General features: G+C 35.3%; 1 protein-coding gene across 1 annotated transcript in view; it reads left to right on the top strand.

The window, feature by feature from the left end:
- The window catches only part of pdzrn4.S (PDZ domain containing ring finger 4 S homeolog), an 80,171-nt gene that overhangs the window by 36,994 nt on the left and 15,703 nt on the right, over positions 1–27,474 (top strand). Inside the window, exons 2-5 of the mRNA XM_041588577.1 lie at positions 15,575–15,828; positions 16,967–17,069; positions 23,671–23,769; positions 27,384–27,446. Of these exons, the coding sequence (XP_041444511.1) occupies positions 15,575–15,828; positions 16,967–17,069; positions 23,671–23,769; positions 27,384–27,446 (519 nt within the window). The remainder of the gene's footprint in view (positions 1–15,574; positions 15,829–16,966; positions 17,070–23,670; positions 23,770–27,383; positions 27,447–27,474) is intronic.

Genomic DNA, 27,474 nt, shown 5'->3' on the forward strand with positions numbered 1-27,474 from the left:
CCATAGCTGAAGATGTATAAGCAGAAACTGCAGTTAAAAGCTGCTGGCCATTAACATGATAATGATATGCCACTCAAATAGCACCTGTAATGAGAAAAAAAACCACTGATTCATCCCCATACGGCCCCCATTATATGTGCACGCATAAGTATTCAGTCTGCCAGTCAATGCACACACACATATCCAAAAATATACTTGAACAATGAAATCTGCCCCATGTGTGAAGCAATAGGCAAATGAAGTACCTGTCCCAGCCTAAAGCTGGCCACACATATTTGGTGAGGTTGTTCTTTCACCAATGTACCCACTTGAACAATGATCAGTTCATAATTGCTGTTATGCAGGCCGTAGGAGCGAGGACTGCATCAAAGCACAGATGCCGTCTTTAATCTGATGGGAAAATCAAACCTGCCCGATGCATATCTGGCCAATTTTCAGCTAACACCATACAAAGGCCAATAAGCTTTCAAATTACCTTTCCGGACCCAGTTAGCTGCTTTTATCAGCCCGTGCGTGGCCACCTTTATACTGTAAGTTTCAATGGGGCAGGGACTGGTGGGATCATCATAAAACATTTCTGTAGCATACTATTGGGCCATAGTAGCCATCTACAAACATAAAGGCACGGAAAGTGCCAAATACGTTTGGAATTTCGGATTCATATACAACTTAGGATGGTGCGCACCATAAACTCTGGGCTTTTTTAAGTCGAGTCTGCCAAAATATTACATCTATACTACATCTATTTAGGCAGTTTGCCTTCACATTAATATTGGAATATTTTCTTTAGACTTTGATCTGTGCAGATTAGTGTTGATTTTTCTGCTATATATGTTAATGGTGCCTTTAGCACCCATTACATTTATAATCTGAGGGATCCCTCACCCAACATGCAGCGCTGCTTGTTTTTAAGTTGTTTTTATTAGGGTATTATGGCATGGAGTTGAATAAATATTGCCTTTTTACTTATGGTGACTTTGGTGTGATTTTCAATAATTTACATTTTAGGGCCTATGGGCTGGGGGTTTAAACCCAATTTGTATTTCTCAATAATACTAATACTTTACTGCAAATGAGAGGATCATACAATAACATGTCAATAGTGGTGCAATCTCATAATAGGTACCGTATGTCATTTCTCCTATCTACTACTAGTTCATCAGTCTAATTGGGTCATTTTGTGTTTGCTTATGTCTTTAACTGTTTTGTGAAATGTATCTGTAAGAAGTCATAATTTGCTGAAGAAAGCAATTTTCATTTTCTATATAATAATCACAAGCCATTAAACATGAAATCAATATAATGTTACATCTAGCTAGGGTTACCAACAATTAAAAGTGATGGCTTAAAAATGTTGTGTACATACTGTAGTTTTTCGTGCATTCTTCGTGCAGGGGTTGGGTACCAGACAGTCATTGACCGTTAGATCCAATATACTTTATAGGGGGGCTTCCTTTCCTAGCAGATGTATTAGTGCTCACTGAAATAACTGATTCCACTACAAACAAATTCTAACAAAATAACTGCCTTTTGCACAAATCCTGTATGTAGAGAAGACATGATGTCTGGTGATTTTAATAGAGTGAGCTCTAATACATCTTTAGGCAAAAAGAGCCCCCTATAAGATATATTGGATCTAACTGTAATGAATATCTGACACCCAACTGCTGCATTAAGAGAGAATGAAGAGAAACAGATGCTGAAATTTGATTTCAGAAACGGCACAGAAGTTTTAATTGATTGTATTTAGAAAGTTTCTTATTTCATTATGCAAGTGTATATTAAATTTTCATTTTCACAATAGTTCCCCTTTGAATATTATGAATTTATATTAAAAATAACAAAAATGTGTATATTACTGCTGCAGATGAGCATACAACCATGCCAGGTCCTGCTAGATAGATGACGCCTTATCAGGCCCTTTGTGTCATTCCCCACTGAATAACCAGTGATTATATCTTTTTAAATCAATGTCTGATATAGGAAAATGATTGCCAGTGCACAAAAAAAATATCAGATTTACTAAAGAGTCCTTCTTTAAACTGTCCAATGATGAATCCTGCCTTATTTGTCCCCAGCCCTGTGAGTAGATATTGAGATATATTGTGTGGTGCTTTTTTGTAGAGGTGATTGTTTAATTGTAGATTAAAGATTAATGCAAATCTAATGATTCCATAAGGGCACTTCAGACAAAAGCATCTTGCATCAGGCTGCATGCGTTCATTTTTCAATCTGGCCATAAATTTGGCTGGAAATTAAATAGTAAGTAGCTGTGATTGCAGCACCGGTCTCTGAAGACACTGAAGCAATGAAAATAAATGAACAAGCCCTCACACACAGAATGTTTCATTGAGGTCATTAGTCGCTAGATGTGAAGCAGGTGAAATTGACTGCTGGAAACCTTGTCACATGTCTGTTAAACATGCCAAGTGAGGGAATTAAGGAAAATTACAAAGCTTAGACTAAATCAATTTAAACTATGCAGGGTGTTTTGCATTTCAGATTTAATTTATTCTTTCAGAAGCCTGATTTTTTGTTAAATTTACATATGGGCACATTTAGACAATTACTAGTTTGTTTATATATTCAACCCACTCATTAGTTCCACTCATTATATTATTTGCAGTCCATAATCTCTCAAATGGTTTAATGTTTAGGTCACTCAAGCCAAGAAATGTACTGTAGAGCTTACAAGCAAAATAATTGTAAGCTATGGGCCTTTTCTACGATCACTATTATATCATCGGCCATTTAAAAACTAGCATGATTATCAGTTGAGGATTTAGAAATATGCCACCCCATCCCAAAACTTCTTCACAGGGAGGACTTTTTCATATACAGTCAGGAATGACACATAACCTGTTATGTGATACAGTGGTATGTGGGAAAAATGGCTGTTTGCAATCATTTAGTGCACAGACCAGTGATGGACGAATATGTGGCGCTTTGCCTAATTTACCGCAAAATTAGCAAAAATTGCTGCACGCCAATTTTTTTTAGCGCAGCAGATTTTTCATTGGCAAATTTTCACAGCAGTTTTGCAAATTTATTCACTGGTGGCTAAACACAGAAATTCAACGTGAATTTGTGCCTGGTGAATTTATTTGCCCATCACTGGCACAGACTCATTCTCCTAAAAAACCTTTTTGAAATTCGGCAACAGAAAAGAAAAAGAAGTGTCTGGTGACGGAGTAAAGAAAACCGTGGTACATCATATTAATAATATAAGCCACAGTTCTTAACCTATGGGCCAAGACCCTAAAACGAGCCTCCGTGTTATTTACTGTCTCAATGATCTCACCATAACCTTTAAACAGTCAATGTTTCTCCTATGTAAGTAAACATATATCAAACCATTTTAAACTGGTTCCAAACCACTTTTTGAGTTTTGAAATTGATTCTCCTGTTATATAGTTTGTGCTCTCTGATACAAAGCTTAAAACACTAACCCAATCAGTGTAATGTGGTAAACATGCTAATATGTCTGTCTAGCTTTTGACTTGTCAGTCTGTATATTTAAACACAATTTTTAATATATGAAGGATTCTATAAGCATAATGAGGCATAGGCATGTTTCAGTTGATAAGGGATTTTATTGATCATACTGTATACAAAAACAGCACTAAAATATGTCAAAGATCTTTAATGCCACTGTACATAGTGTAAAGGTAGCTTTTGGCATTAGAGAGCTGCATAATATATACACCTTTGCGATAAGCTATTTCCATGATCACTTGGCATGGTGTTAATTCATACATATGGACACAGCTCAATAGTGATACTCAAACTGTGGGTATTGCCCCCTAGGGAGCCCGAATTAGTGCTTGGTGAGGCCCAGTCTGAAGGCCAATTAAAGTGAGATCAGATTAGAAATCTTGTTTACATACCTAGATACATCTAGAAGAAATAAAAGGTTTAATACTTGTTTGATGCTCTAGATATTTTAGGACTATGCCTTTTCAGCTAATACAGATGGCCCTGACAACACATCTGATCCCTTTTCTATTGTATAGTTTTATTTGAAATATTTGTTCTGAATAAATTGTACAACAGTTCTAATATAAATGTTCTATAAAAAATACTTTTCATCCGATACCCCAAAATAATAAATTCTTTCCTTATTTATTTTTAAATGATGTTTTGCTGCTGTTTTGTCACTGGATCAAAAATGACCTGCGACACAATTGTTATAATGGGAGAGAGTTGTATTCCTTTACAGCAGATCATTCTTTTTGATCCAGCAATAGGGCACAATGTATAAGAAAATTGTTCTCAAGCGTTCCCCCATCTTCTAGTAATCAGTCTGCAGCAACATTGGGAGGCACATTTATCAAAGGTCAAATTTCCAATTCATGTGAATTTTTTTTTGACTCTATCAAATTTGAATATACTCGAAGTTCGATTTGGGGGGGGTTATTTAATACAAATCTATAACTCGGACGACCTAAAAAGAATCGAATTTGAATAGAAAAAACTCGTATGTCATGAAGGCTAGTAACATCTTCAAATTGGTCACTGGACCTCTCCATTGACTTACACATGAACGCAGAAGGTTTTAGGTGGCGAATAGTCGAATCAGAATTTTTAAAGGGGCAAGGTTTGATGAATCTTGAAATTCAAATTTGTATTTGAATTAAAATTCAAATTGAGTTTGAATTATTCACAATTTAAATTTGAGAGTTTTGACCATAGAAAAATTCAAAAATTCAAATTCCCCTAATAAATCTGCCCCTTAATCTAATCTAAGCGATCTATGAAAATATTCCTAATGCTTGGCTGATATAAATACTTAAGTAACTTCATACTCAACGGGCTGCTGCAGTGTTGCATTTTCAACTAGTGACCTCCAGCATTATTCATACAGTATGTTCTTTCAGTTTGCATTTTGCACTGCTTGCTATAAATTGTAAGATATTTATATTTCCATCACTGATAGACATCAGAAAAATCCTTGCTGTGGCAAATGCAAATACACCAATGATGTCAACAAAAAGAGGATGAGGGTTTTATGGTTTATCTCTGTACATAATACAAGTACACGTTGGGTGTTCCCATGCTAGTATAGATACTCAGTTGGTTAGGCAAACTCCCAAAATGTTATCAGGCCTCAACACTTGGGGGTTATTTATTTTTCTCATGTTTTAAATAAAAAAGTCAGACTAAAGCAGAATCCACAATTTACCCTTATTTATCACTAATATATCCAGAAAAAAAATTATCGGGAAAAAATGCAAAAAAAAACCAGAAATTGTCAGATTACCGTACGAAACCCGGTGTAGACCATAATATCTTCCCCGGCGCAGACCATGATATCTTCAAAATTGCAAATAGGCCCTCTGCCATTGACTTCTACAGGACCTCCGCAGGTTGAAGATGGAGTATTTTCAGATTCAGACTTTTTGCATCCTCAAGGTATAATATGAATCTCGAAAAATTTTAGTTTTTTTCCACTAAAAAATCAAATTTTATAGTAAAAAAATTGAATTTTTAAAGTTTTTAGCATTCAGACTTTAATAATTAACCCCCTTGGACTGTTCAATTACTTTCCCCTTGTGGTTTATTGTAAAGGAATTGTAACAAAATAGAAGGTATCCGGAGGTTTTTGGCCAGCTTGACTAGGAAAAAGTAACAGCTTACGTAAAATAAACCACAATTTGAACCAGGAGATATAGTTATAGAAAATATAAAAGATTAAAAAAAAAATGATTCAGTAAAGTTGAAAAAGCTACATCTGTATCATTATTTTTATGTATTAGTTGATACTTTACTGGACATCTACAGTATTGTAATACCTGGAATGCCAGTCATCCTGTGTATTGGCATGAGTGGCAGTAACTAGAGTGCTTACTCCAGCAGACTTATTTTCTGTTGACACCAATCCAATAGTATTTGCAAGGGTGCAGTAACTTTTGTGTATGAAAACAGAATAAGCAATATGTGAGATGCTTTTGATATATTCTGTCAATATTCAGAATTTAATGTAATGGTATTCAATTCCATACATTAATTGCCCTTAAATTGAAATCCAAAAATACATTTTAGAATACTGTTTGTGGTAGAGTAAATGATAATAAAGTATAAAGGCTATGGAACACATTGGGAAATGCATGATAGTGTCAGCTGGCACATTTTACCCAACAGTGAATATTGCACATATGTCACCAGCCTATAAATTGCAGTGGTCTCTATGGGGTCCTTTACTACTACAGCGTGGTAAAAATATAGACAAATTTGTCGCAGAATATGTTTTCACCAGTTTACTAACCTGTGGTAAATATAAATATGTGAATTTTCTTGCACAAGAATATGTCGCCAGTTATCGCATTTGCTGAAAATAACGCTACGTACACATTAATGGCCGATTTACTAAACAGTGAAATGTGCAAAAGACAAAATTTCCACAAGAATATTCGCAAAATTTTACCGCCACCTATGTAGTGACGTAAAAGTATTTTTTCGCCAGAAAATTCTCAAGGGGCAGGAAATATTCCATAATACTTGTTTTTTTTACCCATCATTCTTTGCTGACAGGAGTGATATCTGTAGCTATTGCTGACAAGATGTTTTGGCTTCTGCTTCTATCTGCTGCAACAGAGACGTATTATTGGCATCACAGTCCAAGGATTTGTCAGCTTCTACACTTTTTAGTTTCATTGTGATTGGCTACATTAAACTGTGCATTTCTATGAAGCAAAGTGATTGAACGGTATGATTTCTTGTTCATATGATTCTATTGGCAGAAGGGTGTATATTATGCATAAATGTTTGATTGGTGTAACACTGGTAATGTTGTTGGATGGTAATATCATCAGTCAATAAAGTTATGAGTTTTGAAGATGCATTTCTGGCCATAAATGTCACAGTAAAAATTGCAATAATAACCGCCATAAAACAAGACTATTTTATAGCATAAATTTCCAAAAAACGTAATTTGTCGACAGAAAATTCACTACTCGCTAAAATTACCACTAACGTAAGCTGGTTCGTTAACGTAGTTACCGCATGTGATCGCAATGACTTCTGAGAGCATCGCCGTTTAGTAAACTTAGTCGTTGCGAATATTCTGGCGGAAAAATATTGTCAGCGATAATATGCGGAAACTTAAAGTCAAATTTACCGCACTTTAGTAAACGGACCCTTATGTTTAGTAAAAGGATCCATGTTAACGAAAAATACACATTGCAAATAAAAATAATTTAATAATTTTCCGGTTAATTAGGAAAAATTCATATGTGTTGTCAATTGCAAAAAAATGGAAAAATTGTGGGTGCTTTGGCAAACAGGTTTAATTAGCACATGAGAAGTGGCCAAAACAACTTCAAATTGCTCCATAGCTTTAATGTGAAAACTCTGGCTGGAGATTGCTCTCAACGGACTTCCACATTTGCAAGTGACTATAGCTCTTGCGTTGGCACATTCAGGGTATTACCATAGAAGTTAATAGGGCCATTTCAGACAATATGGCATCACTGGGCTACTTAATAATGCAGTGATCAAAAGCACCTAAAACCTACTCATGCTCCATATCCCTAACAGTTATTAATGCTATATTTGATGTTTAGTCTTTTTTGGCCCATGTCTGAAATGTTATATTTCCAAATATATTTGAAGCAAAGGCAGTTTTATTTGGCAGGTATAAATTTCTTATTGTTATCTGCTTTTAGCAGCATAAATAGCATGCAGTTCTCTTGTATTCTTATCAAGAATATTTTATTTTCACATTATCATGCTTTTGCCTAAAGCCGGATTAAACTGATGTATCATAGGAGATCTTCCATGAGCTAAGGCTAAATGACTAAATCGTATCAAATCATGTCACAGTTATCAGCAACTAATGACTCTGTTTGTGTGTTCTGCTCATTGTGGATTTGATACTCGCATCGTACAGTATTTTCCATCTCTGATTATCTTTCTGTTAGCTTTGAGCCTATAGTCTGAGCTTCCCGTGGGTCTTGTAATTAATTTAGATAACTGACAGACTGTAAAAAATGCATGCGGCTTTGGGCATAACAACTGTCAATTAGACAGAAAGTTATTTTCAACGCTTTCCAGCTTATAGTACTGGCTGTCTGCTAGGGTGAGGTTCAGACTTTTTTATCAAGAAACCTAACCAGAGTGAAAAAAAAAATAATAGAAGCAGCAACTTGAGAAGTAAAGCAGGGAGTTGACACAGTTTGGTGTGCTATTGTGAGCCTATCTATAATCGTATAAGAAGCTGCAACATGGCTAAACACTTACATGCATGCAGGTCAAAATACGTAATTTGCACCCAACAGTTGGATGGAATGCTTAGTTCAGTGATGGGTGCATGCATGATTTCAGGGACTTCATGTTGGACGTAAAGGCTGCACATTATGTTTTACAGTATGTTGGCAATAGGGCAATATGGTGTCCAACTTTTTAAAAATGGTGTTTAATGCAAAGCACAGTGCATTTTCTGCAAATTTATTTAACATTAAAAACAAGCATGCAAATATTTCTGATGTCTAATCATTACTCTTATACAACTGGCTTAGGATAATACTTTCATATTGACGCTACACCTCCCTGTCTCTGACCATAACCCTATTGTATAATACACTGTGTTAGACATATGTCTAATGGGACCATAAAAAGAGCTTAATGTTTTGTTGAGTCCTAAATAGACCAAAATCCATCTGTGATTTTATGACCCAACTGCTCCAGTGTTTCTATAAAGCAGCATAGAATTGTACTTAAAACTTGAAAATAGAGTTTTATTGCTATAAAAACACTGCTTTTTTATTTTACCTTGGGAAGCGGGTGTTCAATTTTGTTATCCAACTACAGTATCTGCTGGCATAGATTTATTTGTCCAGATAGTTACGGTATATTACATATATTACTAATATTTATTTATAAAAACAACATATTGAGCAGTACAGTAGTTAGGTGTATTCATCAAATGCATGTTACATACAGATAGCAACTGATACAGGAAGTAACGAGGGTCCTTCTGGTGAGGGGATCTAATATAGCAGGTATAGACCACTGTAAATGGTTACTTGTCATTCTGGTATGCACATTTTAATAATTTGCTGTAATGGGAAAGTGCATTAGTCCAATCATTTAAAATAGTTTTGGAGTATATTGAATGCAGCTCATCAAGTAGACACTGTATCAAGTTGATAAAGGTTAAAACTACCATTGATTCAGCAGCTGCATAAGTGGATATAAGGAAGACATTAAATGAAAATATTGTGGAGTGTATCATTGCCAAAGTGGTTAATAAGCGTTTTCTCACTATTGTTCATTAGCCTTGCAGAAAAAAAAACGTATGCATGGAGAGATTGCCTCTTTTTTTTAAATTGCATATTTTATTTCTAAATCCTACATTTACAGAATTTTTTCCCATCAAAATACATCGCTAATTGCAATGAAAGACTGTTTTGATTAAACATATACTTAATTAGTTATGCTAAGCCCTTCCCAGAGCTTCTAATATTTACAGTTGAATAATTCCTTTAGTACTTTTAATTAAAATGCTTTTTGAAAATGCTTTTTGAAGATCTACAGGTTGGCCACATGTTTAAATACACATAAAAGTTAGCTCTTCAGCGTTTCATTGATTTCCAGGTGCCATCTAATTAATCTTTACTGATTAAATGCTCATTGAATCTTCTGAAATAGAAATTAATGGGTGCAGACATGGAACATTAGGCTGCATTTTTCCCTAACATAATTTTATCGTCTCAAAGTAATTTCTGAGGGCTAATTGGTTTGATTAGGCTCACGGATAAAGCATTCTTTCACTAACCAAATTCTGTCTTTCATAGAACTTGAACCTATGATATCAAAATGAAATTTAGCTGCCATAGAAAAGTCCCAGACCCAGAAGAAGAAACATGACATATGCATGCTACCACCACCACTCACGCTTGCCTAAGAACTAAAGCAATAGAGTTAACATTAGTCAAAATTCATTTCTTGCATTGGTACTCTAACTTATTGCAGTCTTTTACCATTCCAAAACCAGGAGTACAGAGAAAGGGAAGAGAAAGCCAAATACAGTTTTAGTATGTTTCCAGGGAACTAAACATGAGAAAAAAACATCTGCTGAGTGTTTTACAGTTAAAAATATTTCAGCACAATGTCAGAATGTATTTTAACCTGTAGCAGATAACATGAGTATACTGCCAAAATGTAGGGAATGGCTCTTATCCACCCACACCCAAACCACCACCCTTATTTTTGTTCAGTGTAGCAAGAATTATAGATGCTTATCCATTGCCATGGCATAGTAGATCATATATATAGGTTGGATCACGTATAGACTATATATACACATGCATCTAATCTGCTATCCCATGGCCAGAAATAAGCATTTAGAATTCTTGCTGATTCCTGACCTATTATCCAGAAGGTCATTACCCACAAAGCAGTGATATACAGTTATACAATGCCATAGTCTTCATTGTTGACAGATTCCCCTCTGCACCCTGTATAAAACAGTATCTTGTAACTAATGTTAATTAAGCTGGCATAACAATTGAATAGATTTATCGTTTATAAATGCCATTAAACAGCATTAAAGTATGTCACTCAACATTACAGGAAAACTCCATAAATAGAAAACCCCATGTTTCAAGCAGTCCAGGCAATAGATTTGTTTTGAAGATGACCTCGCTTCAACAACTGTGACCATTCAAATGGTTTTACATTTGCTAACCAGGTACACTCTGATAAAATAACAGCTACTTTTGATTTGCTACAAACGAATAAGAAAAGACTTGGTCACGTATTTGTTAGTCAGCAACCAAGGAAGTGATGGTATTCCCTCTACCTTTGTCCAACTGGATTTCAAAAAAAATCCTAGTAGTTTGTAGATTTTCAATTACGCTATATATCATTCTGTATTTGAGACAAACAAGTCAGTTCTTATGCTTCAAGGATATATACAAGAATATATTTCATTCTCTTGTATGAAGCCTGCCATTTATTTTATTACCTATTGACAATATGGAAACTGAAACCATTCTTAATAACACAGCCCTGTGCTGCTGAAGCAGAAAACAATTTGAAGGAACCTTGACCTGAACACCATGGTGCCTCCTTTAGTTGTTCTGAAATGGATTGGAAATCGTAAATCACTTCTGGAGTGGACAGTTTATTGATGCAAAGTCTTTCTTCTAAACACTGGTCCAAGAACACAGGTCAGTGTTTTGCCCTTTCAATAACATTAGGTTAGGCAACATTTATTTACAAATGAATCTGCATAAATTGTATATGCAGCACAGTGTTTCCAAAAGTTAAACACGTTTGTATCCAAAGTTAAATCCATTGAAACAGCATGTGTCCACCATCTGAAATTTTAATGCATTAACTTGCTAATTACAAACAACCAAATAACCATTTAAATTTTATTCAGCATTTTCATACACTTGTGACCCCAATCTCCCAACACTTGACTACACATTTTACCTAAGCAATGCTCCATCCCTTGCAGAGCTTTTCAAATTTACAGTTCAATAATCTTTCCGTTAATTTTATTTTAAATTGTTTTGTAAATTCTAAAGTGAACACTTAAATTACAGTTAATACTTCAGCCTTTAGTGATTTTCTGAAGGCATCTCAATAATCTTTACTGATTATATGTACATAAAAGCTTAGACGCAAGATAAGTTGTGCTGACACGGAACGTTGGAGAGCACTTGCCCATTCTTAGCATGATTGTTTTATCTATTCAAAGTAATTTCAAGTGCCTTAAGTGCTTATTGTTTTGATGAGACAGGCAAACTTACTCCTTAAGTATTCAGTTATATCATTAAACAGAAGCAGGAATTGTTGAATGTCTATTTCTCCAAGCATTAATCTCATTTATATAGTAATTTCATAATTCATACAGATACAAACTATTTAATTGTTTTGTGGACTTGTACTGTATTAACAGAGATTTGTAATGAGTGGCTGAACTACAGTACAAACCCCAGTTTCTTGCTGAACTACAAACCCCAAATTTCTCAGACAGCTGTTCATAGAATGCAGTCAAGTCAAGAGTGAGTTTATTGTCATTTAATCCATATACGTGTGTACAGTACACAGTGAAACGAAACAACGTTCCTCTAGGACCATGGTGCTGCACACAACATAGATGTACTGGAAAACAGACAAAACATGCAAGTGCAAAAAATATACAACTCCTGAAAGACATGACAGCATAGTGCAGGGACAGGACAAGACAGTGCACAGATGTAATATGTTAAGTAAATAATGCTAAACGTCAGATATGCTGTTCAGTCTGTAACATTTGTCTCAGACCTGGGGTCTTTTGCCCACCATGCTGCATTTATTTACACCATGCAACCACTGAAAGCCACTAAAAAAGGACGTGACCAAATACACTAAATCCAGGTTGCCAAGAAAATTATAATCCATTGGGCAGTCCAAAATCATATTGTGAGATTTAAATGCAACCATTGAATCATTTGTTACAAAATCTCTTGGCAGGCGATTTTATAAACTGTATATGTCTTCTCCTATTACCTAAAACAAGCCCCTCTGGCTGCTCTACAGCAGATCATAGTCAAGTGAACGGGTATAGAAACTAAAGGGTGCAATTTTTCAATAGTGTTTTTGCATCCAGGAAAATATTAAATGAGCCCTAATATGTTCATGCAAAGAACAAACATGCAATAGGAAAACCTGGTGAAATGCAGTAATTTTTAGTCACCATCATTATATTTTTTATTTGATCTGGATAAAGCATCTAAAGTTGGATGCTAGTGCTGACAAATGCAGCTGGAGACTTAATAAGCTCCCCCTTTCTCTGGTGATTGATGAAAATGTCAAGTTATTGACATGAGCTCAGATCAGAGGTGGATAGAGAGCAGTTAAATCCTGTTGATTCATAAGCTCCAGAGAATTCTATAGGAGTCATCAGCCACCAGAAACTAGAAGCACCACACTTCTATTGGAAATTTCCAATGCAATCCATTGGTTTGCTCTTGAGTCTGCTGAGGCATGCTGCCCAACCCACCCAACTTTCCTCAATCACATGGTATACTTTCTAAAAGCCAGTGCATATACATAAAAGTGAAAAAGTGAAAATTCATCTTGAATGCTGCCACTTTTTACATAATTTTTTAGGTAACTAGATTTTGTGCCATTGATTTCAAATGGTCTGGAGTTGAGTAAAACAATGACATTTTCAGAGATAATTAAAGTGTTAATTTGATTGGACTGAATTTTGTCTTGGTTTGGATATTCTGTTATAGGTATATGCCATATTTATATTCTCCTATAATGCAGAAGATTTGTGGAAAGGACCATATAAGGGCTGAATATACTGTACTGCAGCCCTGCACCATGCAATATTTATTAGCACTCTTTATAGAAGCAAGAAGAATGCTTATGTATCTATGTCTAATAAAAAATGAATGGGCAATTAGAGCAGTGCTTAGAAGATTAGGACTCATCAATTTTTATAGTAGTGAGCAAGATAATATGGCAGTAAAGTAAGGTTTACAAGGCCATCATTGATTCCTCCATAATAAAGGCACCTCAGTCTTTGATGACTCTCGCTGTGATTTCAATGCACAGTTATAAAAGTATATTTAATATTGTTTTCTTACAAGCATATTCGTTCTCATAGTTCTTTGCAGTACAGTGTTATATTAACACATGCTTAAATGGGCAGTATACACTTATTTGAGAGAGCCATTAAATGTTAAATTTGGTTGCTCCTGATGGCTTGATTTTGCTACCTAATAAAAATACTCTTACACAGGTAAATCCTACCTAACGGAGCTCTTTAATTAAACTGTATAATTAAGGGCATGGATAACACTTTATGCCACCATATCTTTTTAAGGAAAACCTACAGTGACAATAGACTGGCAATCCTTTCAATTCTCATTATAATTACGGTCTGCAGCATTTTTTTGTTCAGAAAACGAGTGTGCAGAATTGTCATTATCCATAATGGAAAGAGGTAGCTAAGTTGCCCATGTTTTGGTGTGCTCCACAGTTTGCTCTGAAGGCTTGTGTTTGGTGATTTGGTTGGGACATTCTTAACACGGTTACAGAATAATGAAAGATTACAGTTTTAGCAGCTACTCTCCTATAGTTCTGGCGATATCCAAGAAAGCATTCATCCTTATCACCCTGATTGCCCTTTAATCCCTTTCCACTGCTTTTTTCTCCATTATCTGTGACGATTAATCCCCTTGTATAAGAACCACTGACGTGGAGCCAACACGTGACATTTTTGATGCAAGTATATTCATTTGATAGAGTGTGCGTCTTGGCTTTCTTATGTTGTTCATAATCACAAGCCCTCATGATGTTTTTTTACATATAAAACATGTATTTACACATAAGGTCAATGAGCAATGGCACCAAGCCCAAACACTAATTTACATAACTCTGTATTAAACTCTGACTAGCTAATTAGACATTGTCAAGAAGATTGCCTGTAACTAGTTAATGCATTTGTTCATAAAGTTAGGCTTGATTTATACAAATTGTTTTGGTCCATAGATGTTTAGAAAAAATATTGGCTGTCACAGTGTGTGTGTGTTACTGTTCACTGTTGTTTATGTGTTTGGATTCACTGGTCACAAAATTTAAACATGTGCAAGTGTTTTTCTTTGATTGAAAAGTCATTGATTGCCGTCTAAAGATAAAAAAACGCAAACTAATACTGTATTTAAGGTCATACCATACTCTTTTTAAATGCAAATATATAACGTTTGCAATACATATTTCTTTTACTTACATACTACATATTTATTGTACTTCTGGAAAATCTATAGGAAGTTTTGCAAGTGTTGCACCTGAAAGCAGGATTTTTGCTTTTCTCTGCTGCAATTTCTTCATGCCAAAGACTTCTATATATTACTACTAGTAAGAAAGTACATTTCACTTTTCTGAAAGGCCCCTTCATAATTTGTCTACACCATTTACCCTTGTGTCCTTCCTTTTTTCTGACTGCAGATCTGGGAAAGTCACCTCTGTGGCTTGTTATTGGGTTAGATTTTTCCAATTCCTGGATTCCTAAATATTTCTCTCTTTTGGAGGAAATATGTGCACAAAGTGTACTGGAGCTTTCATGAAAATTTTAATTAATTTGGCATATAGACCTTTTCTTAACGAAAGTAAAACTTCTGACCCTATTTGATCATCAGGATTCTTTCGTCTTGAGGAGACCCTTGTGAATTCAAAAGCATTTTTAATTAACCTTTTCAAATAACATTATCAGTGCTTTTTCTGTTTATGTAGTTCTTGATTACCTAACAATAATAATTGGTATGAATATTATAGTGTTTAAACTAATCTGAAACCACATGTCTCACCTCTACTTTTATTTGGTTTATATTTCTAAGGTCACAGAAGTTATTTGTACAGCTTGTTAAATAGATTATATAGTACCCTGGACAAATGTTGCTTCAGTAGTGAAAGCCAGAGTTAGCAATCAGATATTTGCACTCTTTATTTTAACTGAGCTATACCAGCAACAACTAATTACTATGTGGTTATTAGAATCTTTGCTTAGTTTACTACATTATATGCATCACAGGGTTTTTGTCAATAATTTGTATCATTTATTTCCCATTAGGTCAATGGAAAGGATCTTTCCAAAGTTTCCCATGAAGAAGCAGTTGAAGCCTTTCGTAATGCTAAAGAACCAATCGTAGTCCAGGTTTTAAGGAGAGCCCCTATAAATAAAGCCCACAGAAGCTTGCAGGAAGCTCAACTGGTGAATGTCAGCACACAGACAGACATTACCTTTGAGCACATCATGGCTTTAGCAAAACTCCGACCAACAACACCACCAGTTCCTGATATTTGTCCTTTCTTGCTTTCCGACAGGTATTATTATATAAATATTATCATCAATTATTATCATTATGTATATAGCAACAACATATTTCACAAAGCTTTACAGACATGATTCCAGTAAAGCTTCCAATGTAAAGCTGTTTTACCAGGAGCCAATTAACCTGCCTGTATGTTTTTGGAATGGGAGAAAACTGGACTAGAGTGCCCACAGGCAGGCACAAGGTAATAAACAAATTCCTATCAGGTAGTACCCTGGCTGAAATCAAACCTGGAAGGCCCAGTGCTGCTATCTGCTGTGACACCAAACAGAATTTTTACTGTAGAAAATATTTTAAATGTAGGGTTAATATCACATACAGAGGACAAAATGAAATAACCCTGAATGGTGTCTTTGAATTTTTCTGTGCTGTATCCAGCCAGTGCTAACAGCAAGAGGTGGTATTACATTCTCACATTACATGAATCACAGAATAAAGAGGTCTATATTCAGGTTACAGCTGTGCCAAAGAATCAGGATACACTTCATGCTGCTTTTTTCTATCAAAAGATCACGTTCTGTGTTGTGAGGGACATTTAATAGGATGAAAAACTTGTTTCAGATTCATAATGAATTGAATAATACTGTAAGCCTTTACCCTCTAGGCACCATGATGAGCTTACCCAGAAATATCTTCTTAAAGAAGAGGACAAAATAAGAATCATTACAATGCAGTGTGTTGAAAGGCTGTAAACATTAAGGCAAACTATTTTCAATACATTTTAAAGTATTCTTGTCGGTATACTGTCATGATTGTGCCCACATTTGTAACATATTACAAAATAGAAATGTAGCAGCCGACTTCATTAGTGAAAGGGCTAAGTTTTGAAAAGACAAACTGGAATCCTGCAGCTGGCAAAACATTTGCAGCCCTTTGTCATGAATGTATTGCTGGATTTCTTTTGATTTGGTGCACAGATCATTGCATGGAATCCAATTTAAGCTATGAAAATGACTACTCCAAGTGAGCAGAAAATGAAAAGAAACATATCCTTTTGTTCTGTGTTTCTTTAGATTAGCAACCCATCCTAACCTCTTGAAACGAGAAAGCGACAGATAAGTTTGTCATATTTTAATTAAAAAAAGAACATTGTTTCATTTGCCCTTCTTGCACCAATTTCTCCCATATAGCTGCCATTCTCTTCATCCGATGGAGCATGAATTTTATGAAGGTAATGAGTATCTTTCCAGCCTGCCTACTGATGGGGACAAAACAGAAGACTTTGAGTATGAGGTGAGATCAGTTTTTTTATTAGGCTTGATGCCATCTACTTGTCACCAGTCACAGGAAAACTCATTAATTATTATGTTTACATGTATTATAAGCTATGAATAATCATTCTGTTCCAAATGCATTTCTGTTTGTGTCAAAACAAACCAAATTATTTGTTATGGAACTCCATTGTATAATGATGTTCTGCAATCTAGATATTTGAGTTTGGTTTTTCTGTAGCTTATGAAGACACAGATTTAATTGACATTCTGATTTGCAAGTAGTGTAAACACAGGTAATCAAACATGGAAAGCTTTCTTTTCTTACAGGGGTGCTTGGAGTCAATCCCCATTGTGTATTCAGATCTTGGAAAGTAACAAAACTGACAGCTTAACAACCCAAGAACAACAAATGTGTGCTGTTGCAAGCTTAATAATGTATTCCTCTTTATGTAGATATGTGTATGAAATGAGCTGTGGAAATTTATATGGTTGCCCCGTATAATTCATCATGAAAATAAATGTGTCCCTTCATTTTGCTAAGATTTCTACATCTTAAACCAGAGTTCATTTTCTTCACTCTTTATAGCTTGTTTTTCGAGCTGACACAATTTACATTTTGTAGTCAGTTTATGAAATGTTTTACAACTGTATTCAACCTGTGTCACCAGAAGATACTGAGAAATCCCAGAAATATAAAGTTCTAACTGATCTCACTGTGTGCAAACACAAAAAGAAATACAAGCAAAGTCTGCAGCGCAATTTCATTTGACAGCTGACTGATTGTGTAAATTGTCAAGGCTGGTCAGCGTTATTCTATTACCTAAGGCAAAAAATGAAATGTCAGCATCTGCCATAATTCTATATCCTGCTTGCAACGCAGCATAAGGCTTCATTCAGTCTGGCTTCAGACAGTGTGGCTACTGCAACACAAAATATAACACCAATAGAAGCACATTTGATTTGACTATACCACTTAGTCCTGTTAATTGTGGTAAAATTCTTGTTGCAATAGAAAGTGCAGAGCCACTTATAACACCCATCGTCTCTCATCAAGCAATATCAACAAGAAAGTAGGACTTACCATACTCAGAACACAACACTTACAGAAAAGCAAAGTGAGAAATGCAGAAGAATTTAGATGAATATTTTTATATTGTTATTTTTTATATATTTAATAACAATATTTTTATATATTTAATAACATTCACAGGTGATAAATTTAGTCACCTTATTTGTCTTTTCATCTTTTTTTGATTAAGAGAACATTGATGATCCAGGAGATAGGGTAGGCAAGGTCCATTCTAACATGCCCATACGTTGGCTGTAATTAGTTGTTCTATAAAATGGTAGAAACAGGCTACTCTATGTGAGAATGGTGACAATACAACTCTCTCTGCTCCTCATTACAAAGCTTAAGCTGGGTACAAATACATTTCATTGTTTCCTGCTGGAGTTGTAGTTTTGAACTCTGGTGAAAAATTAAAAGGTTTTCTTTAGTGACTTTGTACTACAGGTGGGATAATGCATATACAATTTAAAACAGCCATTTAGAAAATACCAATCTGCTGTTTGTAAGATTTGTTCACTTTTGGCACATTTAAAATGGCTTTTGTGAACTTGTGATTGTTTGGTAACCTATCTAAGAGTGAAAAAAGATGATATGCCAACTATAAAAGAAAGTGCCATGAGCAAGTAAAATTTGTACTGATGAATGAAAAATAATGAACACAAAATGCAAGTTTTTGTTATTACTTATGCAAAGTTTTGACTTTTTTTTAAGGTCTAGTTTGGTTTGTTGTGCTTATCGTTTTGGTTATTGCTTTTTTCCCATGTGTACTATATTGATACACTATTTGTTTACATTGGTGTTGTCCTTTTATATAGAGGTACTTGGATGCATTCTGGTTACCATGGCTACTGTTTGCATTCCAAACATTCATTCTCATTGTTTACATTGGGATGCACTTTGACCTGGAAGTACCTGTGCAAGGGGACTCCTCAAATGACCCTTCACCCTCAGCCATCCCTTTGAATCCCATTGTTACATACCTTAAAGAAACACTAGGAGACAGAGATGGGGTAAAATGGCCAAAGCATTTATTGACATTTTATCAAATAAATGGGGCCTTGCCAGCCTAACCCATGGCAATACTTTAAAGCCAGAATTCCATAAGAGATTGCTATTATGCTCTGTCGTTCCTTGCTGAAGACTTGAGATCAGCCCTATGTCATTATATCCATCTCTGAGTATTAGGCTGCCACTACCTACAGAAAGGATGGCCCCAAACTCTGTTACCAGCAGGAGCTGCATCTTCCACCATGAGACAAGTTCAACTGCCCTGCTGTTGGTCCTGAATCTGTAGTGTCTCGATGACTGTAAAACCAAGCAGGCTGTCGCTTAATACAAGCAGTAGTAGCATCTGTATCAATCAACCCACTGTGCAGTCACAGGAGAGAACCTCCTTTCTCCATCTTCTAAAATGTCCTTTGCAGTATTCTGGCAAGCTCCTACCACTGCTGTGACAAATAAAACTTAAAATACATTTTCATATATCCACTGTTTTTTGATTCAAAGGAAGGCAAAAACCCAACCTGAAGCCAGTGCCAATTATGCATAAAGAGGGAAACAATTCCTTCCTGAAAATTCCTTCCTGCCCCCATTGCCAATCAAAAAAATTTCTTGGATCAAGCATTCAGAATTAACATGAATGAATACAATGCTAACTCTCGTGTTTTTACTAATAAAGATACAGAAATCACAATATAACAGTGCATTCAGGAAAACCTGTTTCTACCAGCTCAGAAGATAAGGAAGTGAACTGCTTCTTCCCCTGACATCACATCCCTCTCTTTCTCCCAGCCCGGCTTGCCCCTGCATTAACTCATTCCTTTTCACCTAATAACAGTTGCAATTGAATTTTAGTTCATTGTTTAACAATAACACCAGTAAAACAATGGTGTCTCATATGTTTACATTTTTAAAATCCTTCTTCAAAGTATCAGATCTCAGTGCGTTTTTAAGCATTTAAGATGCACTTTGAATTTAAACAGCAAGTTATGAAACCTTTAGCAACGATTTGATATTTGCACATAAAATGCCAAGAGAATCAAAATAATGCTACAGTAAATATTCTCTACATTCACTTTAACCACTTTCTTTTATTCATAAAGGAATAAATGTGTACAAAGAGACACTTAATCATTTGACAACGAGAAATGCTTGAATCTTCCTTTAGTAAAGCTGAAAATCAAATAACGGACAGCAAGTGAGGCTTGTCTATAGTACATAGACATTTATTTGATGTCTTTTAACTGTTATTCTTGAGGATTACCTTAATATTTAAGCAATAAATGGACTGTCTCAGATTCCATATACATGTGACAGAGAAACCAAAAATTCTTTTAAAATCAAAAAGTGCAAATTTTACTTGCTCATGTCACTTTCTTTTATAATTGGCATATCATCTTTTTTTCCACTGGTCATTTAGCAAGGTTCCTTTCTCAGAGAATGTTTTCCCTTTAATATTTCCTTTGGATTTGTGTTTACCAGTGGAAGTCTGCACTGTGGATTAAGTAATTTAGTTTAGTCTAATGTTTTAAAAAATACACAACAAAGATGTATACATGTGCACCAAACAGTAAAGTGCACCAGGACTTAACATGGTGTCCTAGTGGACATGCCCCAGACCAGCAGCTCGAGGACAGGAAACACCATAAAAAATTTTCTGGCAGGCCTCACAGAATCTCACAAACAGGCACTGTAAAATAACTATAGATCTTTATTTAGGTGCAAGGAGGGCACATAGAAACCACATAGAAAATCTTTGATAGTGTGGCCCAGTGTTTAACATTGAGCTTAATCAGGTTCACAATTTGACCTTTCTCTAATGGCAACAAAATGTGGGAAAGTTTCACCCATTTCTTCCCACTTTGGACAGCTAGAATTTTAAAGTATGGTACACATCTGATCATCATCTATGTTGCTATCCAGGTTTTCAGAAAACAAAGGCAATGGGGACTCTTAAAATCCACAACCCATCAAAAAAGAAGTAAACAAGTAAAAAAATCTTTATTTCTGCCATCATTTCTACAGCCTAACGCATTTTGAGCATTCAAGGCACACAATCATAGGCTAACTAGCTGCGTAACATACAAAATACACAGAGTAAAATAATTTCATTTGCATGCTGATCTTTTGATAGTATGTACTGTACTAAATAGCAAAGCACACAGCACAGGGTCATGATGTTGTAAAAAATATACATGTATATATAATGCTGATATAAAAAAAAAGTTAATTTCATTCCATTTTTCCTGTCATTTTAAGAGCTACATTTACAATTGCTAAATTGCTCATTATCTGATATACCAATAGAGAATAAGATTGAAAAATAATACAAGTCCCACTACCCTGGCATATTATCTAGCACATGGAATTGATAAACACAAATTCTTTTTTACTAAACTATCAACCATATCTCTTTAGGCGAGTCCAACATCAATTCTGATTTGTCCCGTCTTTTTTCTATCTGAAAAGGCATGGCATTCTCAATCTGCCATCACTGATAAGTGAAGAGACAGTAGGGAATTCAATTTTGTTTGTGATTGCAATCCACTTGTTTACTGTTTTTTCAGACACTTTTTTAAGGCCTTGGATTTTCTTAGATGAATGTCATCAGTAATCTCTTGAAATATATTTCTCTATAAGGTCATTGTATGATAAATTAAGTAATACCAAAATGTAACAGTTCACAGAATAAAAAAAAGTGCAAAAATGTAATATATCAGTACTAAGGTACATTTTTCAGTATGTTTGACTCCACTTTAGAAAAGCACAATATGTTTTCTAGAATTTCTTATGGATGCCCAGTTGAATTGATGAGATGGGAAACATTTATATAAAGATGAGGCAACTTTCTTTTGACATTACAGATGTGTCATGGCACAACACATCAAATTATCAATTTTAAAGTAAAAATAATTAACTGTACTCTGTTTAAAAAAGATGCACATGGTGGGGCATGGAGATCTATCTGAAAAGTGAATAAGTTTGAGGCATCGTCACAGCTATTGGCAGGGCCCTTGTAAGTCTGTCGAGGGTGCGAGAGGGGGTACCACAAAAAGTCAGGTGTTTTTGGCCAATGGTTTAACTCCGAAGGTGGGTTGCCAGAGTTAGTAGATTGGTATAACCTTGGGAGTTAGTGAGTTAAGGTGGCCATACAAGGGCCGATAAAAGCTGCCAACAGACCAAGTCGGCAGCTTATTGGCCTGTGTATGGGGCCCCCCGATGGGCTTCCCCGATCGAGACCTGGCCGAAAGTCAGCCAGATCTCGATCGGATGGGTCTAAAAATTCGGTTCGATCGAGGCCGCATCTGTTCATTGATCCGACCGGCCGTAAAGCCATTGTTAGGATTCGATCGTTGGGCCCTAGGGCACACGATCGGATCAGTCCGATATCTCTCAGTGTATGGCCACCTTTAGTGCTCAATAGCAGCAGCTATTGGAGTTACAGAGTCAGTGGATGGCAGTTTTTCTCTGAGCCAGGAGGTTGCAGTTGGAGGACATCAAGGGCCAGTCTCGTGAAGGAAAGGCTGACAGGATGCATATCTCTCTCTCTCTCTCTCTCTCTCTCTCTCTCTCTCTCTCTCTCTCTCTCTCTCTCTCTCTCTCTCTCTCTCTCTCTCTCTCTCTCTCTCTCTCTCTCTCTCTATATATATATAAATACACACACAAACTTGATGAAAAAGTTTTAAACTGGTATTCATGTACGTTGATATTTTAATTGTTATGTATGTTGTGTTACATTATTGGTAATCAATAAAAGCTGTGTCCAGTAATATTGCAAAAGAAGTGGTGTTAAGCATCTTATTTGAGGGGAAACACAGGGTAGGCAATGCAAGAATCATGTACATTCTAGTTACTAAATACATCCTAATAATTGTTATTTTCACTTACTTTAGTAGAAATGAACCAGCTATAAAAATAAATGGATTCTATTCTAGAGATTTATGTGTGTTATTGTGGATTCTACTGCAATAATAGAATCTTGGAGCATTATTATCAAAGAACTTGTAAAGTGCAATGTACTCTATGCCCCAAATTGGCATCTACTTTCAGAGACAGGTCCAGGCACACTTGAGTATATCTCTAAGAATTTTGAAGAGGATATGGAATAGCATATAGTGCAATCTGGCTGCTATGGAAACTTGCTTAGCCACTACTCTCTTCCATGCTTCATTCACTCAATTGCAGGGCAAATGTTTTCCTATTACAGTTAGTTATGCATGACTGTAAGCAAAGAAAGAACAGACCCCAGCACCTTTTGTATAATATATTTACATTAGCATTGTCATGAATAATTGCACATTTTGAGCCACCATTATTCTTTACCAAGGCATATATTGGAACATTGTTTAGAATATAATACAATATTGCTTTGTAGTTTGTACCAATGTTGATTTGTGATTTAAAAAAAATGAATGCCTTTGTACATTTTTCAACCAAACAAATTTGTTGAAGGTTGGTTAAACCAAAAAATGTTTTATAAATACAATCAGATATTAGATATCTCAGCATTTTATAACCTAATCGAAATGTGCTGTTGTTGATTTTGCTCTAGGAGATTGGGTTGTGCCGCATTAACAGTCAGGATAGACTGGGCCTTACAGTCTTCTACAGAACAGATGATGAAGATGATACCGGAATATATGTCAGTGAGGTAAGGAGAGATCCTTTCTATCATTATGAAAAGTCACATTGAGGAAGAAAAAGTTCAAGGTAGCACAGAATTATTTGTAATTTTATGGAAAAGTCTCCTAAAAATGTTAAGAATTAACTGCTAAACTAATAATATTAATACTTAATAGTCTAGTACTGCTGCCACTAACGCAACTTCAAAATGACTATTAGTCATAACTCCATTCTTTAATTGAAGAATGAGAAGCAATGGCACATACTCCTGAGAAAAGTAAAATGTATGTTTCATTCTCAGGCCATATATGGTACTTGTAGGCTGGAACTGCTGTTAAGCTGCAAAATCAAATAATAGGGGATATTATTTTTACACATTCATGAACAAACACCCATTTAAATTTGTATTTATATGTTTATGGACATGTGTATACAGTATATGCATGCAGAAAAATGGCACAGTTGGTAAAGACCTTTCTTTTTGCATTATGTCATGTAGGGAGACAGGATACACTAAAGGGTTGAGCAGATATTTGCCATTTTTCAACCCAAACTAAATGGCCTATATGCAGCCAAACTATCTAGGCATTGCTGTCAACATATTTGCAGATATACTGTGAGTAAGCTTAATGGATGACATTAGTACTATCATTTAGAAATCATAAGACCAACTATACAGAATAAATGCAGTAGCTTTGCTCTCCTTCCAGCCAAGTTTAAAAAACAATTTATAGTGCACTATTCAGGAGAATTGTCACATGGGGGCCTTATTTATCAAAATCCAAATTTTTTGGATATTTAAATAAAAATAGTCTGACCAAACTAGAAACCATGCTTGGACCTCATTTCACATCTCCCATTGACTTATATACAATGTCGGCAACCTCTGAGAAGGAGTATTTTCAATGGGGCTTTTCCACTAAAAATTTGGATTTTATAGCTAAAAAACTCAAACCCCCTACATGTTTAGTAATTAAAACAACAAAATAGTTGACCATTCAAGTTTTCTCTTTTTTTCGTAGAAATCAGTTTTTTATTGATAACAGCTAGGCATTTTAGTAGAACACAGAGAGATATGGCAGTTTCAGGTAACAGTTTTCAGAGAAACAGTTTGAACTTTTCAGTCCACTGGGGTGACAATGAGCACTGATGCCTTTAATTTCATTATCCTGCTAAAAGGTGAATGTCCCTCCTAGTTACTAAATGCTGCCACCTCCATGATTTACTGATATATAATTGTAAGTATGTCACAAACTATCCCTAAACCGCTAAAGTTGATCAAGTGTTTTGCAAACAAAGGAAAACTCTACCCCCAAACAATATAGGTCTACATAACAATATAATACATAAAACAGCTAGTGATGGGCGAATTTGACCTGTTGTGCCAAATTATCGTTACGCCAAAAATTCACCGCCGGCGAAACTACGCTGACGCCCATTAAAGTCTATGGGCATCAAAAAAAATTTGCCGCACATTTTTTTTTTCGCACGACAAGTCTATGGGCGTCATTTCCGCGAAGAAACAGGTGAAAAAATGTGCCCATTCGTACAGCTCATATATAAAACCCTGCTCCATGTAAATAAACAATTTCAATAAAAGACTGTTTTTAATATTATATGCCAAATGATAATCCTTAACAGAAAATTGACATTTTAAGAACGAAGATCTGCCCCTTGGGATCCTATGATTCATAGTGCACACAAACAAACCATACATGTTAGGTTGCATGAGCCAAATAATGGCAACGAAAAAAGTTTCATGTTTGTTATGTGATTGCTGTTTTTCAGCAGGGGTCTCATTCTGAACCATTTAAAAATGATGGAAGGGGTAATGGCTTCTGTCTACTGCTGCCATTCAGAGGAAAACAATAATGTACAAAACATCAATAATCCCCTAACTGCAAAGAGAATTAAAAATGTATTTTTTTAAAATGGTGAAATTTGCAGAGCTTCACTAGCCAGATAATGAGGCAGATCTGTAGCTTACAACCTACAGTATCAAGTATCTTTTTTTTAATACTGCCAGATAAATATGTTTACATGTGTTATAGACACAATCATCTCCCAGCATACACTCTAATGTTTTGCTGCATATTGATTAAATGTGTTCTAGCAATATGATCGATAACTAGTGGTGTTTTATTCTCTTGTAAACATTTTAGAGTTATTGCCTTGAAGCTGAATAAGCGTTACTGTTATAGTATTAATTACCTAATTATTCATGAAGAGGGAAATTAAAATGATTGCATTTATTACAATCTCTTGGCTGTGAAATTGGCACAACATGCATAGAGGGGAAAAAAATAAATTTTTGACTTACAATATTATGTTGCTTACATAAACACTATAACATGTTTCTTTCAGTTGCCAGTTGTTTTCCTCTGCTTTTACACCAACCTTTACACATAATAAATAGTATCTATTTTTGGCTATAACTCCACATTAAACGTAATATTCCCTTTATGGGGCCGTTTTCTCCAGATTTGAGTTTGTGTTTTGTTTATGATTTGAGAAAAAAACTTGATGCATATGCATACAGTATATACACAAGAATATTCTTCAGAACTAAAGAAAAAACCCGAGAAAACTTGCCAGAAAAAAAGGGAAGGGAGTAAAAGCTGGTGATTCTTGCTGGCGTGCAATTTTTTTCTGAGAAAAAACACATGCTGAAATATTCTGTAATGCTTTTCTGTGAAATAAACTAGCATTTGAGGAAAAAAATAATGTTTTTTTCTCGACCTCAAAAATGAGTAAATTGGCATCCACATGTTAATAATATCTCGCCAAATACCAAATGCTGCAGTTGATGAAATTTTACTGGGAAACTATTTTTTTGGCAAGAAGAGTTACAAAAATGGTTTAGAATCCATCAAAAGGTGATAGCTAGGGTTCCCCCTATGGAAACCATTGTTAGTTATTTACTGATTTATTATAATTTGTGAAAATGTATTAATAAATTGGGGAAAAGTCCATGTGGATTTGGTCGGAGCATTTTGGAGTTTGATAAATAACCTCCTAACTGTCACTGATAAAGGTCAGAGTGTTGCCATACAAAACAAGAGTAGATTGCTGTTGAGCATAGTGGCAACGCAACCTTGTGGCAGGTGATATATAATACATAACCAACATAACCAACAACCCAGGTATAGGATCCCTTATCCGGAAACCCGATATCCAGAAAGCTCCAAATTACAGAATGGCTGTCTCCCATAGACTCTATTTTATCCAAATAATCCATTTTAAAAATGATTTCCTTTTTCCCTGTAATAATAAAACAGTAGCTTGTACTTGATCCCAACTGAGATATAATTAATCCTTATTGGGAGTAAAACCAGCTTATTGGGTTTATTTAATGTTTAAATGAATTTATAGTAGACTTAAGGCATCAATACCCAAATTACGGAAAGATCCGTTATCCAGAAAACCCCAGGTCCCGAGCATTCTGGATAACAGGTCCCATACCTGTATATCATTTATGAATGCAATTTTCTTAATAAAAAGTACATTTATGCTGAGTGTAAATAGCTGCCATTTTTAGTCCTAAATACCTGTAGTGATTGATGAATGAGATAAAATGCTGTTTATACTCGTACTCCACTTATCTTCCCCTCCTTACTGTAGTTTTGCTATTTTCTCATTTAGGTTGATCCAAATGGTACTGCAGCTAGAGACGGGCGAATCCGGGAAGGAGACAGAATTTTACAGGTATGTGTGTGTGATAAACGAATATTAA

This window comes from Xenopus laevis, chromosome 3S, assembly GCF_017654675.1.
Source record: "Xenopus laevis strain J_2021 chromosome 3S, Xenopus_laevis_v10.1, whole genome shotgun sequence".
NCBI classification, from domain to species: domain Eukaryota; kingdom Metazoa; phylum Chordata; class Amphibia; order Anura; family Pipidae; genus Xenopus; species Xenopus laevis.